The 18,169-nt window shown below is 37.2% G+C and overlaps 1 protein-coding gene across 2 annotated transcripts in view; it reads left to right on the forward strand.

Moving 5' to 3' along the window:
• Window positions 1–725: 725 nt before the first annotated feature.
• Window positions 726–18,169, forward strand: part of jam3b (junctional adhesion molecule 3b) — a 38,420-nt gene continuing 20,976 nt past the window's right edge. The window contains exons 1-2 of one of the 2 annotated variants that reach the window (XM_016521415.1): window positions 792–850; window positions 16,745–16,813. In XM_016521415.1, the coding sequence (XP_016376901.1) occupies window positions 16,792–16,813 (22 nt within the window). In that variant the 5' untranslated portion in view covers window positions 792–850; window positions 16,745–16,791. Of the gene's footprint in view, window positions 851–16,744; window positions 16,814–18,169 lie in introns of both variants that reach the window. The other variant, XM_016521414.1, reaches the window with a different exon arrangement.

Below are 18,169 nucleotides of genomic sequence, written 5' to 3' on the forward strand. Positions count from 1 at the left end.
ACGACTGCTGTTCCTGAAACCACGCCTTCTTTCTTTGCGTGCACATTTGGGTGGCATTATGCTAATATTTCCACATAGTGATGTAGATATGTGGGGGCGTGTTAGAACGAGACGTTTTAGGTAGGCATGGTTGACTCTTAACTTTTATAAAGAATATCTCTTTGGATTTGAGACTTTGCAACTTTACAAATCTTCTTTATGCACCAAGAGCTTGTAACACTCCAAAGAGAAAGGAAAACTTGAAATCGCATCATATGACCCCTTTAAGATTTGAAGTAGGCCTACACTGCAAATGCAGATTCAAGCACACTTCTTTTTTCACAAGGGTAGATATTGCTGTAGCCTATTTGATTATAAATTCTCTTGACCTGTGTCTTTGTGAAATATGATAAAATAATGAGAAACTAGACTGGAAATATGGAAAGTCATTTCGAATAGTGATATAAAGTTTCAAAGTTTGTAGAAACGTCCATGATCCTTCCATCCTCAGATAGTCTGTCATATGTGGAATGTTGAGCGGCAATGATTCTCATAAATAAATTGTAAACTCTACAAAAGCATGATGTTCCAATCGGAACTGGTGCAACTTCACTGGCCAATTCCTAAAAAAGCCTGAATATTCATGACGACGATGTAGTTTGTAGTCATGGAGACTCAACACAATAGGTCGACGTGCCCCTCTCTCTCTTTCTCTCTCTCTCTCTCTCTCTCCGGTCGGTGAGCTCCAGCCCTTTCCATCCTCTCCTAAAGCCTTTTACTTTGCGCATGTACAGGCAAACTGAACATTTCATCGACTCCAAGATGGCGTTAACACCACTGGCTTGCATTCTGCTTCTCCTTTCCATGCAATGTGAGTACGCATCCCCACACTTTTATACTTTCTTTATAGAATAGGCAAAGGTGATGCAAATCGTGGTGAATCATTTATCAAAATTCTTGAAATGTGTTTCAGTGAACATCCTGTTTCACAGAAGTGCTTGTCTCTTTAAGCCAACTAAACTATTGAGCTAACCCGTTAGCTCCTTTAGATGAGTTGTTAGATGTGGCTGTTGAATCCAAAGTGGGATAAAAGTAACATTTTCGGGTGGATGTGGCGTGTTGTAGTTGTTTCGCGCTGGAATGTTTCTCATCGCGGGCTGAAGACTCGCATCCCGCTCTGCGTGTTTGTCTGACTGTCTATAAATAATCCGCACGCCAAAATAATTCCCTTATTCTATAGGTTACATGAGTTGTTTACGGGAATATTAGATTTGCTTTTTAAAGCTCAGCCTTCATAATCCCATAAATCACACATAGAAAGTTGATTTCGTGCTGTTTTGTTTCGCTGGATCGTTCGGCTCAATTCTTTGTTCACGCTTTAAAAGTTTTTGAAATGACATTAACAAATGAGGACTGAGTGGTGTTTTGATGTTGTTGTTTTTCCATTTTGCTTTTTTAGAGCAGCCATGCGTTCGTTAGTTTTGGGTGTTTTTAACGATTAGAAACTGTTTGAGTTGAAGCGGGGCATGTTTATTGCGAGATAACGGTTTTCTGCCTGAAGTGTTCGCGAGAGGGGATCAGGCGCCAAGCTTTAGCACGCGCTTTGATTTCTGCATTTGCAGCATGTTGCCTTCAGCACGCACAATACTCCAGCCTTAAGTTTAGGGCTCGGGAAAATTATTAAAAAGATGACTTTTTTTTTTTGTACCGGATCGTTTGAAAAATCGGTTGTAATTTTAATCAGAGGCTTCAGTCTAGACCAATAGCTTAATTTCAGTCAGAAGTTTGTGGACTGAAAAAAAATCAGTAGCTTTGCTGTTGTAAATAATTCATATTGCCAGATTGTTGAAGTCGTTACTCTTTCAGTTATTCAGGACATAGCCTATGTAGTTTTTCTCTTTATCTCTATTGCGTTTGTTTGATTTAAAAGTTGGACGTTGGACCTTTATAATGGTTAAACGTAGGCTCTTGTAGAAACATCTCCTGTGACATCTCCTTATTCAAGTGTGCTGCCTGGCTTAATTACAGACTACAGCACTAAATACTGCTGGTAAGTCTGTGTTGTGTTGTGTTGTAGTACATAGGCTATAGCCTAGCCTACTCTAAAATGTACCATCTCTCTCTCTTGATTTATGTTAACATGATTTTTCCCTTATTTATTTGTTAATTCATTTATGTTTTTGAAAAGGAGAACAATGTTTAAAATCTGTTTTGCAATTAGATTTTGCAAATTCAGTAGTCACTTAAATCTATAAATATTTATCTGACTGTAAATTAAAAAGGTAATCTTTTACATTACAGTGGCTATGTTACACATTTTTTAATGTAAATGCTTATGTAAATACATTGCAGCTAATGTGGAGTGTGATTTTAAGCAATTTTAAGCATAAATCTATGAGTTCCTTGAAATTTCAATCTGTGTAATGCAATTTGGATTAAAGTTAAGTTATAGTTTAAGTCACCTCATCAACAGAACTGTCGAAAGTCTTTGCCAAAAGCAGTTTCTCTGTGGTGTGTTATACCTTATATGTTTAAAAGCCTGTGTCTAGTCTCTGGAGTGTATTTGTACAGTGGAAACTCTCCGGTGTCTTTTGCCAGCACTTTTGGTGCCAAGTTATGCTTTACTGGATAGGATAAAATAGATTCAGGAATAGTACAAAGGTTGAAATCACACCCCATATTTTAGATGAATACTTGGACGAGTGGTAGCCTTCCATTTTAGTCCACAGCGAACGCTCCAAACTTTGGAGAAACGTGGTGTTGTGAAACATATTAACCATTGTGTCGCCTATGAAAATGCTGATAAGTGTCTGTTCATGAGGTTAGTACTTCAGATGTGATTAAATACAGCTTAAAATAGTGAAAAATAGTGAAAGTGATAGCTTGTCCCTAGAAGGCTGAGTGTGCTTTCTCTTCCACCCGCTGCTTCCTAGCAAATGGCTTTCTGGGGGTTCATGAAAAGCATGCTGGACCTTCTGGGCATGTCCATCAGTTACAGGCTGACATTTTTGATGTGTTCAGTAAGCGACAGAGAGAAATATACACGGAAAAGATAGCTGTTCTCTGTGTTCTTTACCCAGGGCTGTTGCGGACAAAGACACGTTGCCCTTCCGTATGTGCTTAGGTTCGTTTTAGTTGGAAGGTATCGCATGAGAAAAGTATGTTGTAAACAGCATCTTGTGTTCCTAAAGGCAGTTTATCGTCACTGTATAGTGATGGGGAAAATTCCAGACGGGGGGTCCCAGCGTAATCCGCATGGGTACCAGGACAGGCAGCCTGTCGTGATGAAACATGCTGAGTCTTTGAGCAACAGGAGAACGGCACATGTCCGGTCAGCCAGCCGGAGTAACCCGGAGTAACATGCAGAAACAGCTGAGCGGCTATGGGTGCGAGTGAATGGAGGACCCCACTGTCACGGAGCTGAAATATGTCAGACTCAGCCCACCACAGATACTCAGCATTAAGAACAAATGTGGAATGCTCACCCACAAACATAAGTCTTGAGATTTCATTCACTTCATATGTGTAAGAGGTGAAAATGATTATAAAAGGGTCAGTTGAGTATGAAACATTTTGCATTTTCAGTATTAAAAACAAAGCCATACGTGTTAAAAGGAAATATGAGAGATTCTTATGAAATGGAAATCCCTCTGAAAGAAACATGAAAGGTGTTTTTTTTTTCCTTCTGTGCTTGTCCTGCTTTTATTAATTTGGAGCTTTTGGTAAGCAGTGACAGATGTGGAAGGGAAAGCCTAGAACTAACAGATTCGCAGGTCAGGAATGGCAAGCATTTGCATTGCCTAAATGTCAATAAGACTTCCATGTGTAAGATGGGCATGATCAAAATAGTTACTGACTGCTGTGCTGGATATACTGGAGCTCAAGGAAAGGAGCAGGATTAGGACAGACCCCATTTTTATTTTGCGTCATTCCTGTATGACTTTCTTTTTTCTTTGGAGCTCAAAAGAAGGTATTTTGAGAAACTGTTTTAAACATAAAGTCAAAGGGGTCCAAAACACCACTGGACTCCTTTGACTTTCATTGCTAAAGAATAATTCTGGGGACCTGTTACCACAAATAAATGCATGGTTGCAAGTTAAAAATTCAGATTTAATGGTTAAATTAAACCTTTTAAGTTGCAAACATTATTTTGAAATTTCAGTTGACATAATGCGCTTCCTTTGAATGTTCGAAGCGCTCCCACATTAAGCACTTTTAAGAAACTGTTGAAAATCCACCTTTTTAAAATTGCCTACCATGATTAATTGTTAGCTGCTTACTACTGAATCATCAATGAACTGACTTTAGCTGGAAAAATGACTCTTTGTTATTGTCTTCTTGCATTATTGACAAACTATTTTCCTGTTAGACACTGTAAAGTTGCTTTGACACAATCAGTTTTGTATAAATCGCTATACTAATAAAGGTGACTTGACTTGACTAGTATTGAATTGTTTTATATTGTTGTATTATCTAATGTATTCTTTGTATTTTACCCGTCTTTTTACACTGTTGTAGCAGTGCATTATACATACAATTTATTATTATTATTATTATTATGTTGGTAATTTGAGTTGTAGTAACTAATTGTCTTGTTAACTTTTGGAAATTGGGCAGTTTTGTGGTTAACACTGTGCAGAAGATGTGGTTAGCTTGTTGGTGGCTAAGGTAAACACTACATTGGCTCTATGAGCAATGCTTGCTCTAATGATAGGTAATATCTTACTTGTTAATTAAATTTGCTATTTTGCAAAGCCAACACATAATTTTTTAGAGTTTAATTAATTTTGGGTCATTTTTTTTATCTTCCCTTTATATCATGACTAATATTTCTTAAACAATGCTCATGTAATTATCATAATACATAAATAGTGCTTGTATATTGCCTTTTCAATTGCTTGTTTACTCAAGATACAGTTCTTCTTTGTTTATTTCAAGTTTGGGTGACGATTTATGAATACTGAAGATATTTTTCTTACTTTAGATAATTTCCTGTCACTGATTTCTGTCTTATCACATCCTTCCGAAGAAAAAGGCTGTGCCTGTGCAAATTGTTTCCTTAACTTTGTCTTTGCCAGATGCTTGTTAGAGTAAGTGAATCAGTTGGATACTGTCGGCTTCATGCAATAATTACTTATTAGCCAATTTCAGAGACTGAGATAATGAGTGTCTCTTTCCCCTTCAGTTTTCATTTTCAAATTGACTTGTTTTGTGTATGGAGCGATTTCAAATTGAACCCTGATTTATAATATAATCAGAAAGGTAATTAGTATTGCTAAAAATAGAAACAGATCATCTGACAGCCGCTGGAATCAAATGCGCTCTCTGGAAACAAGCCATGTTTATAAGCTCAGAAATACATACGACAGTAATAGTTTGAATAGAACTGAAATTCTAATTGTGATATTTTCTGTTGGTTTTATATCACATACAGACCATTTTTGCATTCCACTGTGCTGCTTTTCCATTGATTTCTATGTAAACGCGTAGTTGTGCTTGTGTCTGACGTCTTTTGCAATGTCTGCCGCATAACACACCATTCTAAAAACGCACTGCTAAACTTTTATTCATTCCACTGCCCTGCATCTAATGATGTGTAAGGACAGTAAACAATTGCATATAAGATTTTTGTCTCGGTTAAACGGAGTGGCATCTTCATTCCCAGCTGAAACATCTGCCATTTGCACACTTCGTATTTGATGTTCCCTATCACGAGTACAAATGTTGACAGATAGAACAGTCTAACTCCTATGATTCACCTTGGTGACGATGATTTGAATCCCTCACAGCAGATATCAAGTTCTAAAGTGAGTGCTGTGAAGAGCTGATGACTTCGGCATGGTGATAAAAAAAGACCCGCAAATGCATTTGTTGACTGTTCGAGCAGAGGTTTTGAGGGAATAAGATGATGAGCTTGACAGATTATCACATTTCCAAATACACACAAGCAGAAGCTCATTTTTGAGGTTAGTGACTGTGGGAGATGATGTGTGGCTGTACAAGAAACTCCAATACATGATACGAAGCTCTATCAACAAACAGCTCATCCGCTTGGATTTATTATCTCTCCATCGAATTACTCTTTGTCATTTTTATGACTCTAGTCAGACCCGCAAACAGTCAATCATAAGAACAATTTATGACCTGCTCGACGGCCCACTTTTTCATTGGGATCGTACGGCTGTTCACCAGAAAGGAGAAAATCTATTACCCTAACCTATTTCATGTCAATTTGTAACGATTTCCATTCGTAGCGCCTTTAAGCCTATATATTTTAAAGAGCAATAGTTGCAAAATACCTCTCTTAAAATAGTGCTTCCACTGCCTCGGATGTGCATCAAAGAATGATTACAGTTGATAAGTTAAGGCAACATAAACAGAGCAACCTTAATGAGAATCTTATTTGCAGTGTAACTCCTCTCTGGGTTAAAATCCACCATTAGCACCAGATTTGTTGTGTGTGTTTAGCCGACTGGTCAGATTGCACTGACAGATTGCGCTCAGACCATCTGGCAGGACGGCGTTAAGGCCACCTCATAACGCTTCTCGCACTTACTTGCTAAGTTAACAGGGATGAGTTTGAAAATAAAACCAGGCAACCCTTAAAGCTGAGCTTGAACTTTTTATTTATTTCAAGATGCCATCTAATTCACAAAATGCTAGTAAATCTGAGCATCTGTATTTATAGATTAAGATAAAACTTCAAAGTCTTTAGTTGAGTCAGATTACCATCATTGTAGCTCCCCCATAGACTTTACGCAGAGCAGTAGGACAAAATCAGAGTGAAAAAAGCAAGTTACTCTTTAATACAAGCTCAATGGTTTGCCTATGTTTTGAAAAGGATGTTTGATTCCCCCAGTGGCCTCAAAACTTAAATGAACTTTGTAATAGTATGTGCTGAGTACAGCTGTTGGGGGTTTGAGAGTGTGTCCTGAACAAGTAGGTGCCTGGGATATTTGTCATTATGCCAGACATTGGTTGAGATCTTTCTACCCAGTGGCCCAGAGGTGTGTATATAAGCCTACAGTAAGACTAGTGGTTTTATGGATAATGCTGTTAAGCAGGATTTCTTTTACTGACAATAAAGTTGTTTGATCATGACGCCAATTTGTAGGCCAATGCGGAAAACTCTGGAATTCCAAATGAGTATTTATGAATATAGTGGTGCTAATTTATGAGAAGCATCACAATTAAAGGGATAGATCACCCAAAAAAATTACAGTTATGTCATCATTTACCCACCCTCATGTCGTTGCAAACCGGTGTGACGTTCTTTCTTCTGTAGAATATGTAAGAATGTATTTTGAAAAATGTCTGTTTTTTTTGTTTGTTTGTTTCTGTCCATACAGTGAATGTCAATGTTGTTTTGGACCCCATTGACTTTTGTTGTACTGGAAAAACACAGTTAAACCATTCTTCAAAATATCTTCTTTTGTATTCTATGAAATAGAAAATGTAAATTTGAGTGATATTTAATGTAAAACTACTTTGCAATTCATGTTTGTCTATGATTCTATAGCTTAAGTATCGTGGCAAAAAGCTCATGGCTTGTTTTCTGATATCTGATGGTTATACATAGCAGTTTGTTCGGAGTGTCCCAAGGCGAACATGTTATCTCAGAGATTTGCCCTATAGCAGACAATACAGGCTGCATGTTTACATCACAGCTGCATATCAGCGTATACCAAGATGACCTTAAAAGGAGTCGCTAAGATAGTGGGCATGAGACGCTTCCTGCAGGAAACTAATCAGTAGCCTTTAAGAAGATTTGCTGAGACTTAAGACATCCTAATAATGCGTGCAGAGATACGGAAACAATGCCAGAATGCTGGATGTAATTAAAAGATCTTACTGTAACTAACCAAAGTGGAAAAGATGCTGTTGTTATTGATGTTTTCTGGAACATCAGAGCAAAACAGAGTGCAAAAACAAATACAGAAGGAATGTAAAGGTGTAGCTTTGTAACTTTGGTTTTAATGTATACATTTAAATTGAGTATTATACAGATGGGTTGGGATGTTTTCCTATTCTTTAATTTTATTGGTTATCAAAATATTTAATATAGTTTCATGTATGTTCCAGTATATATCAGAGTAGCAGTGCTTAGGCAAGATACTTTTGGATCTGGATTATAATATTGTTTGTGCATCGATTTAGTATTAGATATACACTGCAAAGAGTGATGTGTATGTGCTAGCTTTATTGCACAACATTAACAATCTGTATCTGTTGTACTTGACCTCTTCATTGGCAAAGCTCTGGGAGTGTGCATGGCCTGGGGGATGTTCTCATAAATAGTAGAAATGATTGGCTGTAGCAATTTTTTCCTAATGCCCTATGCTCATTTCTGTCTTCTGAAAGTATTGAACTGCAATGGCATTTGCATAAATTGTCAGAAAATTTCTAATTATGCTGATGCTTCAATTGAATTTCTGTGAAGGTTAGTTTCAATCATTTGCCTCTGAGCTCAAGGGACACTTAGCATTTTCTCCTTTTTTCTGTTTTTGTGTACCCAGTTTTTTTTTTTAGTTGTCTAAAAGATTTTAACAAATTAAAAAAAAAAAACAGTTTACTGTTTTATTCTACTAGTATTTTGTGTTTTTATCATGATGCATGCAGTGCACTAATTTGGATCAGTTGATTGTGTTTAAATTCAAAGCACTGAACTAGAAGAGACAGGATGCCACATTGTCTGAGGACATATTGTGCGGTACCTAAATTACAGCTTCCTTTTGTAGTTCTGTGGACTGAAGAACAAAGAGAACACTGATGTGTGGCTTCTTGAAATATTAAAACATAAAGCAGTAGAGAAAGAATAGAGACAACAAATAATTTATGGCAAAAATAAGGCCCAAGAAGAAACACAAATAATGCCTTTCAGCTTGGCCCCTTGAAAGTACAGGCCCATATAGCCATTGCACTCCTCAGAAGTAAAAGTTTTCCCCAAAGTTGAAAAAATACCCTTTTTCTTCCCCTTTTCCACTGCACAAACACAATGATCTTATGGTTCTGTGCACATTCATGGAATTTTCACTTGGCATCTCCATTTTTGAGCGGATGAAACTGCCACAGATGTAGAGTGAAATAAATTATCTGCCACAGAGTCATTCATGCAGAAGTGGGCAACCATGCAGCTTTATTTCATATCAGCACCACTCAAGATCACTCCTCATATGTCTACAGGCAACATCCTATTGTTGAGGAAGAATATTTACACAAGTCAAAGACCATGAGTGCGATGGAAACTCCAAATCTGAGGTAGAAAATTTACTTATTCTTGGATAAGTTTCCTCTTTCCTGCTGGATGTTTGAGCTGGCCGTATTTCAGGAAAATGGAGTGCAGTTGTCTATCAGAAGTAGACATCACATGTGTTACACTTATCATGGGTGGGGTTAATTATATATACTGCAATCCAAATTGGAGATTCCAAAATAACGGCAATAGAGTTGACTGAGTGAGAGATATTTTCAGCAGTTGAGGAAATACTATTCCCCTCGTAAAACTACCCTCATTAGTGAGTTTACATTGTATTCTTTCTGGGCAGCAAAGGCTTAAAGCAGATAAGCGTCATTCAGTCGGGTCAGGACATTAGGCATTGGCAGGCACGCACATCTGGATCAACCGATGCAAAATGTATGCAGTGCTACCTCAGTTTGCCCTCCAAATTGAATGTGTGAGGTAAAATGGCCTGCTCCATGAAACATGTCTTCCTATCCTCATGGCCTGCATGTAATAACACCACCATGGCTGGTGCAGTTTGTTTCATGAACTCATGGTTCTAATAACTGGTTCTTTATAGTGAATTGAAATCATGCAGCAAAACCAGTGTAATAATCAAAAACAAATGACTCTTTTGAGCAGGTCCTTTTGGTGAATCGTTAAAAAAGCTGACAAGCTTAGGAGTTTGAATCAGTCTGAGTTCTCAATCCAACAGAGCACTTACTGAATCAACATCAAGTTACCATTACCTCACTTTACCATTTAAATGGCCATTGTAACTGAAAAATGTCCTCATGAATCAGAATCAAATGAAATATACTTCTGGCTCAAGCTCCACTTGTACACTAAGTGTGGTTGTTTCCCTGATTCAAATTTTTTTTCAAACTAGGCTTGTTAGCATCCAATTTACAAACTAGTGATTCTTATGAAATGGCTCTTTTTAATTAATCAAAACCATGCGGCACAACCAGTGCAATTCACAAACAAATAAATCTTTGAGCAGGTCCTTTTGATGAATCATTGAAAAAAAAAAAAACCTGACAAGCAAGTTTGAATCAGTCTGATGAATTAACTGATTCCAACAGAGAGGTTACTGTATCAATAAAGTTCAAATTACCTCACATTACCATTACCATTTACCATTTAAATGGACATTGTAAGTGAAACATACCCATATGAATTGAATCAGGAAATGTCTATCGATACCCAGCCCTACTTTACGATAAGTCTTAGGTTGCCTCATGAAAGAATGGAGACTAAATTGGTTCACTTTATCTGAATACTCCTGGCTCAAGCTCCACTTGTAAGCATGGGTCTTTCCCTGATTTATTTTTTTCAAACTTAACATCAGATGTGTCTGTAATCTCCATCCATAATCACTGTGGCCTCCTGGGCCTTGAAAAAGCACCAAAGCAATTGAAATGTCACTGTTGGTAAATCATGAAGGATTGTGAGATCTCTGTCCAAGTTTTAATGCGGCCTCTGTGGAAAACCAAGAACATTTTATTATTTGAAATATGCTGCGTTTGTTTTTGCAAGTGTTAACACTTCTGGCAAATCTGCAAATGGGGAAAAGAGCAACAGAATCTGACTGTTGAATAGAAGTACACACCCTCGCTCTGCTGCTACAGCCCCATGATATCATGTGCTTTCCTCTGGTTGCATCAAGATGTCAGTCTTTTACATCCTCCCATGGTCCACCGGAATGTCCACATTTGTTTTAGATGTCTGGGCAAGCGGATGGTCACTGAATGCTCCACATTTTCGCCGAGTGAGCAGGAGCAAAGCATTTCCCAAACAAGAGGTGATCTTCCTGAGCAGGTGATGAAGTGATTCCTTTGGGGAGGTCACTGCTTGCGTGGTGCTCAGATGGTGTGCATCCCGAGCCGTGAACCCCCCACTCTCACCCCACCTGTTTCACTGCAACATTCCCTCTCTTGTCACTTAGACGGCGTATGCGAACTATTTGAGTCTGAAGCATGCCTTTGCCAACATTTGTTGTTTCAGCCTAACTTGCTCTCTTTAAATTTCTCTGCTTTTTGTTTAGGTGAAGCACAAGTATATATGACACATTTATGCAAAACTCTCACTGTTCTAATCTGTGGTAGTGTTGACACTCAGTCTCTGAGGTGTGATCAGTCTTGCACATGAAACTGAAGATGTTTATACATAAAGCTTCTCAGTACAAGCTGGGAAATTCTCACTGTTTATAATGGAATTTATATGAATATTTTGATTACATAAGAATATTTTTCTTATGTAAAACACAAAAGTAATTTTGATGCAATAACTATGAATGGGGAATGGAGAATTAATGCTTCAAAAAGGCCACAAAAACACCATAAAAGTATCATAAAAGTGGTTTATATGACATATGTTATATGTTATAAGTCTTGTCTTCTGAATCCAATGTTTTATGTGAGAAATGGACTGAAATTTAAGTTTATACGTTTTTATTATTTAGTTATATAAATATATAAATGTAAATGATAAATTATATATATATATATATATATATATAAATTATATATATATATATAAATGATACACTACTGTTCAGAAGTCTGGGATCAGTAATTTCTTTTTATTAATACTTTTATTCAGCAAGGATTAATTAAATTGCTAAAAAGTGACAGTAAACATTTATAATGTTACAAAAGATTTCTATTTCAAATAAATGCTCTTCTTTTCTGTTCATCAAAGAACACTGAATAAATTGTTCATCAAAGAACACTGAACAAAATGAATTATGGTTTCCACAAAAAATATTAAGCTGCACAGCCATTTTCAACATTGATTATAATAATAAAAAATGTTTCTTGAGCATAGGGACGTTCGTATTAAAAAAATACTTTTAAACCGTTTAAACTGGTCAAATTTTTTTACTTTCAGTTAAACGGTTTAAAAGTTTTTTTTTTTTTTAAGTATCCCCCCAAAAATACCACCAAGTATTTCAAGTAAGTTTGCTGCATGGTGAAAGAAAAGTATGCTATACATATTTGTTTACCCACAGGGGAAAATCAACCCAGGGCTTCAGTTTAAAAGTAGCCCTATTCCGTTTGCGGAAGCGGCCACAAAAATTGCGGGAGCGGCATTACGAAACCGCGCAGAGCTCTACTCCAGACTATCCGCACACCACGTCGACATTTTAGGCTACTTTTCAATTTTTTTTATAAAAACTAGACACATTGTGCACTGAAGTAGGCCTGCTATTTATTTTTATGTCTGACGAAAAAAAAGACTCTGCCGGTTCTTTAAGCTGCATTTAAGGATTCAGTGTGTCTTTGTTTTGTCATCTTAATGTTAATTATTTAATGGAAAAATATTTAGTGTAGGCCTATTTATTTTATTCTTTTTATTTGTTATTTTATTCTGTTTTTCTCTGTTCTCAGAAGAGCTGCAGGTGCGTGATAATTTGACGATGTGTGAATCCAGGTTCTGTTGCTCTGTTGTTCTGTATGCTGCTGTTTGCACGTTAAAATAAACCCGTGAAAAAAATTGTTTGTATTTTTAATGGGTCACAGACACTGATCCATTCTATTTTTACTTTCATTATTAAAAAAACGAATTGTAGTTTGGGTATATAGCCATATAGTTTTGAAACAGCACATGATGACAGAATTGTAATTTTTGGCTGAACAATCCCTTACAATCAGCAAACAAGGAAAGTTGCCACAGTTGTAGAAAGTCGATCCAGCCCTGAAAGTAGCTTTCCCCATTCGACCTCTCACCTGCAGTGTCTGTCCAAACACTGACTCACCTGTTGTCTATATTCTCAGACAGTCACACATTATCAGTGAACCTCGTGCCTGGCCATTCTGCATTACTTCTGTGGATTTGGCTTGAGGATGCACATTAATCTGACATCAAAGTAGCAGCGAATTACAGTTCCTGAAAACAGATCCAAAAGCCTTCCTTAAACAGGCGAGTCGGTTAAACACGGTATACATCATCCTGAGAGTAGACCCTCTCTTGTTTACATTAGAGACACTTTGGAGATAAAAAAAAAAAAAGCTCGGAAGACTGTCACAAGACGACCGGAGTACTTGTCTGCTGTGTAGTTTCGTATGCATGTTAATTAATTTACTCAGGTTTTCTGTTGCATTTTAGTGTTGCTGAAAACCTCAACGTCTGTGTGTTTGGCCGTTTCTCAAATGAAAGGCTTGCATAACCAGCTATATACAGTATTTGCAGAACTGTGTTCATGGATTGATTGGGTTTGTGGTCCTGATTTAAATCTCTCTGTGCTGTACATCATTGGTACTGAAGCAAAGCGAAGGTGCTGGAGAGAGAAGGTGTATTTTATGGTGTTGCTATAGAGCCAGAAGTGAATGTGGCCTGTATTTGCACATTTGCAAATGAAAAGAGAGAAGTGGCCATGTAGAAACCTTTTTGCAGATTGTACTACTTACGTATATAGCAGCAAATTACTATTTTTTTTCTGAATCTGATTAAAATTAATATGATTTTGACAGAAAATTAAATTCATAAAAAATAAAATGCATTATGTACAACACAAAGGATCATTATGCAAAAATATAACTAATACATTTTATGGGGCAGGCAGGAGCTATGATCCTCATTTTATACTTTTCTAGAATTCTCTATATTGTAAATGTATGATGACAAGAAATCAATCCACAATTACTGATACAAACGAACGTTATGCTTGAGCCAATAGTCATATTGATTTCATTTTTAAATGCAATCTATTTTATAACAGATGCATGTGGCAGAGGTAAAGATTTTTATAACAGCAGCAACAACTTCAGCTCCAAATGTTCAGTGAGTAGCACTACACAACATGGCTTTTGTACAAGAGTGCAAACAAAAGGCAATTAACAAGAGATGCTATGGGGGGCCAGCACTGTACAATAGACAATGAGAGTTCAGGGGTTTTTGCTTGGCTTGCTGTTTTAGCACTGATTGTATCTTGAAGAGAGAAGTGAATGCTGCTGCCAGGGCTATTATGCAGTTTATAGGCTTCCTGCTGCTGGTTTAGTCACTGCTCAGTGAGAGCTAGATTCTATAGAGACTGAGATATTCTCTTGTTTACTCCACTGTTTTTATTTTATTTATTATTTGGGTATATATATATTTGGGTAAAATTTTATATTTTTAGTTTGATTATTGTGTGTAAAAATACCCCCAGGGCATCCAAGATGTAGGTGACTTTGTTTCTTCAGTAGAACACAAACGAAGATTTTTAACACAAACCATTGCTGTCTGTCAGTCTTATAATGGAAGTGAGTGGGAATCACGGCTTTGAGAGTAAAAAAAAACATACACAAACAAAACCAAATTAAACCCTGCGGCTCGTGATGATACATTGATGTGTAAAGACACAAAACGATCGGTCTGTGCAAGAAACTGAACAGTATTTATATCGTTTTTTACCTCTGATTCACGCAATGTCCGAACTGTTTGAACTGTCCTGAGCGGCGGCACTGCGCGTCCTCCTGAGCACGCTCTCAACAGCAGGCGCGTGAGGCGTCTTATTCTTCTTCTTGCTTTACGGCGGATCGCAGACTTGCTATCCCTTTAACAGAACTTGAGGGTTAAAACTTGTTTTTATTAATTTTTATTTTTTATTTATTTTTATTAATAATTCCTAAAATCCTAAAAAAAAACTTTTTTAACCTTTTCAAAATTACCAAGAAACTTTTTTTCACTAAATGTTTATTACATTAGTGAAACGTAACAATATTCCCTCTTATAAAGAGTCACCCCCAGGGTGCTCTTTTCACCTACCCCGTTGCATTCTGGGGCATTTCTTTTGAACAGGAAGTGAGGAGGATTATGTGCATATCCCTGCTAAATCAACAAGTCTGCAGCGACTGTGGGGTGGCATTATTCAGCTGTCAGCCAATCCGTACCTCACTGCTACACAATTCACATGCTCAACAATAGATGCTGTTTCCAGCACTGGGAACTTTTAGGGCTCGAACAGCTGAGAGAATATACAAGTTAATGTCCATTAGATTTCAGCTCACTCTCGATTTTATACTTTTTTAACCTTTTCAAAATTACCAAGAAACTTTTTTTCACTAAATGTTTATTACATTAGTGAAACGTAACAATATTCCCTCTTATAAAGAGTCACCCCCAGGGTGCTCTTTTCACCTACCCCGTTGCATTCTGGGGCATTTCTTTTGAACAGGAAGTGAGGAGGATTATGTGCATATCCCTGCTAAATCAACAAGTCTGCAGCGACTGTGGGGTGGCATTATTCAGCTGTCAGCCAATCCGTACCTCACTGCTACACAATTCACATGCTCAACAATAGATGCTGTTTCCAGCACTGGGAACTTTTAGGGCTCGAACAGCTGAGAGAATATACGAGTTAATGTCCATTAGATTTCAGCTCACTCTCGATTTTATTAAGCCTGCTCAGGGATTTAGCCCAATTCGCCTATGTATTTGTCACAGCCCATTATTTAGAGAAACACACAGACGGCTGCAATGATGCTTATGTGTATTTCATGCTCTAATCCATCATCGTAAAGACGTCATCAGAAATCCAGACACGTCACCATCTCATAATGTTTAATGTCACAAGAGTTTTTCTTTTTTGTTTCAAAGCGAACACTTGTACTGCCACTGCTCTTGAAGAAGGCTCTGGCAGAAATTACAGTCCTAATTAGGATTAAGGAAGAGGTCAGTGTGCTTGTACTAGATTGTAAGGCATTTGCAGTGAGCGGGGATGACGCCATCTGTGCCGAAAGCTGTGAGCAGCTAATTCTGGAACTGAGTGTGACACGATTTACAGATTTCGGTTGGAGCCGCCTCACGGTGAATACAGGATCCTCCGATCAGCCGAAAACAATTTGGTGCGCTAAATTTGGGTCTTTTATCGCTGATGGAGGAGATAAGCATAGCCTAAATATTGTGTGCATGTATGCAAATGCATTTCATATCTCTCATTATCAGTTTCTGTTGAAAACAGTTGTTGAAATGGCATCTGAGAGCCACAAGGGTGAAAAATAAGCCTCTAGTAGATCTTATCGGGGGAACGGTCAGTGCTCAGCTGGCCACAAATGGAACGGGAGGAGATGCACAGCTCTGACTTACCTGCAAATGCAACCAATTAGTATGCCACAAAGTCTCTGCCTGCTGTTGACAGCTGCTATAAATAGCAAAGGCTTCTCCAATGGTAACCTGTTCTCACCCCTGTGGAAAATAACTCATGGTCTTGCTACGTACAACTGCCCCCTGAATAATCACTAACCTGCATTGGGAGACGTTCAATGATGGTGGTTAATTGAGCCTGCATTTTAACCCTCATGTTCTGGGCCATTTTAATAGCTTGAAATATACTGACATATTATGTTGATACTTCATGGCTTTTCCTATGCATACTTATTATAAACAAACAAAAATACATGTAAAAATATATTAAATTACTGATGTATGGGTTCTCATTGACGCCAAAAAATGTTCGGACTTTTTTAAAATTTTACTATTGACTACTTTTATTTTACTTTTTCAGATATTTTATTTTATTTTATTTTATTTTTTTCTATCCATTCTGCTTGTCCTACATAGGGTTGCAGGGATGCTGGAGCATCTTGGACTGAAGGCAGGGAAACACCATGGAGAGATGGCCAGTCCATAGTCATTTTTATTTCATTATTTTATTTTATTTTATAAATATACATTTTATAATGTTTTGACATTCACTGTTTTAAAAGATAAAACAGTAAATTCAATCTTAACAGAACTTTCAATTTTTTATATGTATATTTTATCAAATATTTGTATTAATTTCCTGAAATTGTGCCATTCAAAAGCATTTGAATGGCACACAATTGTACCTTTTGTACTGTTGCTATCAGAAATGCTTTTGTTCTACCATCAGGCCCTGTCCTGATTAATTTAGTATTCATTCACTCCCACTGCCTGAAACTGTGTCACAAAACAAAGGTTTCGACTGGTGTTCATGTGGACTTCAAACATGTGATGTGTTACACTAAACAAGGGGTCTGTTTTTATTGGAAAAAAGCCACGATCTAATCAAGCCCAGTTATGTCATGTGACTGGAATGTGAGGTGAAAAGTACTTCTAATATGATATATCTGTGAAATTCATTTCCCTGTACTGCTTTACGGTGCCAAAATATAGTATTTCCAAATGCAATCAAATAAAGCCATACTCAGTTATTTTGATCTTCCATCACTAAATCATACCTGACTGTCAAAATCTCACCTCATTTGAAGCTTGTTGCCATGCAGAAGGGGCATAAAGGGATACAGGCCAGAGATGTGGAATGGGAGATACGCACACCGGTCCTGTGAACTCCAGTCGGCTGGAGGACAAAAGGAAAGGGGGCCTCCTGCAGTAACTAATGCTGACACAAAGTGACATGTACTCAGGCATTCTGTGACACCACTGCCCCTCTCTCACTGGCTCAAATCAAGCTTAGTCTTTGACCTGGCTAGATCAGAGGGGAGCTCGGCTGGAGTCTAGCCCTCAAATACCTCAAAGAGAGCCTATAGCATCCACGTTTGAATGCAAAAATTACAAATGCAAAGAGCAGAGCCTCTGGCTAAAAGTGAACTGTCACAGAGCACCAGATTTAGAAGTTATGCAAATGAATAGTGCAACCTAGTCTAGTCTACCTAGATTTACCTAATCTAAATAAATAAAATGCTTCAGGCTAGCTTTCATCCATCTTTAATTTCTTTAAAAAAAATCTTTAAATGACTTATTTTGGTAATTTTAATATATTTGTATATGCATTTATATAATACGTGTCTTTATCTATCTATCTGTCTATCTATCTATCTGTCTGTCTGTCGAGAGAGAGAAAAAGAGAAATTATATAAAATATAAAATATTTATGTATACATAATTGTGTATATATATATATATATATACACATATATATATATATACATACACGTGTGTGTGTGTGTGTGTGTGTGTGTATAATAATTAATTAATTTATTTACACATACTCTCCTTTCTCTC

The sequence above is a fragment of the Sinocyclocheilus rhinocerous genome, unplaced genomic scaffold (assembly GCF_001515625.1).
Source record: "Sinocyclocheilus rhinocerous isolate Xijiao unplaced genomic scaffold, SAMN03320098_v1.1 scaffold299, whole genome shotgun sequence".
In the NCBI taxonomy this organism is placed as follows: domain Eukaryota; kingdom Metazoa; phylum Chordata; class Actinopteri; order Cypriniformes; family Cyprinidae; genus Sinocyclocheilus; species Sinocyclocheilus rhinocerous.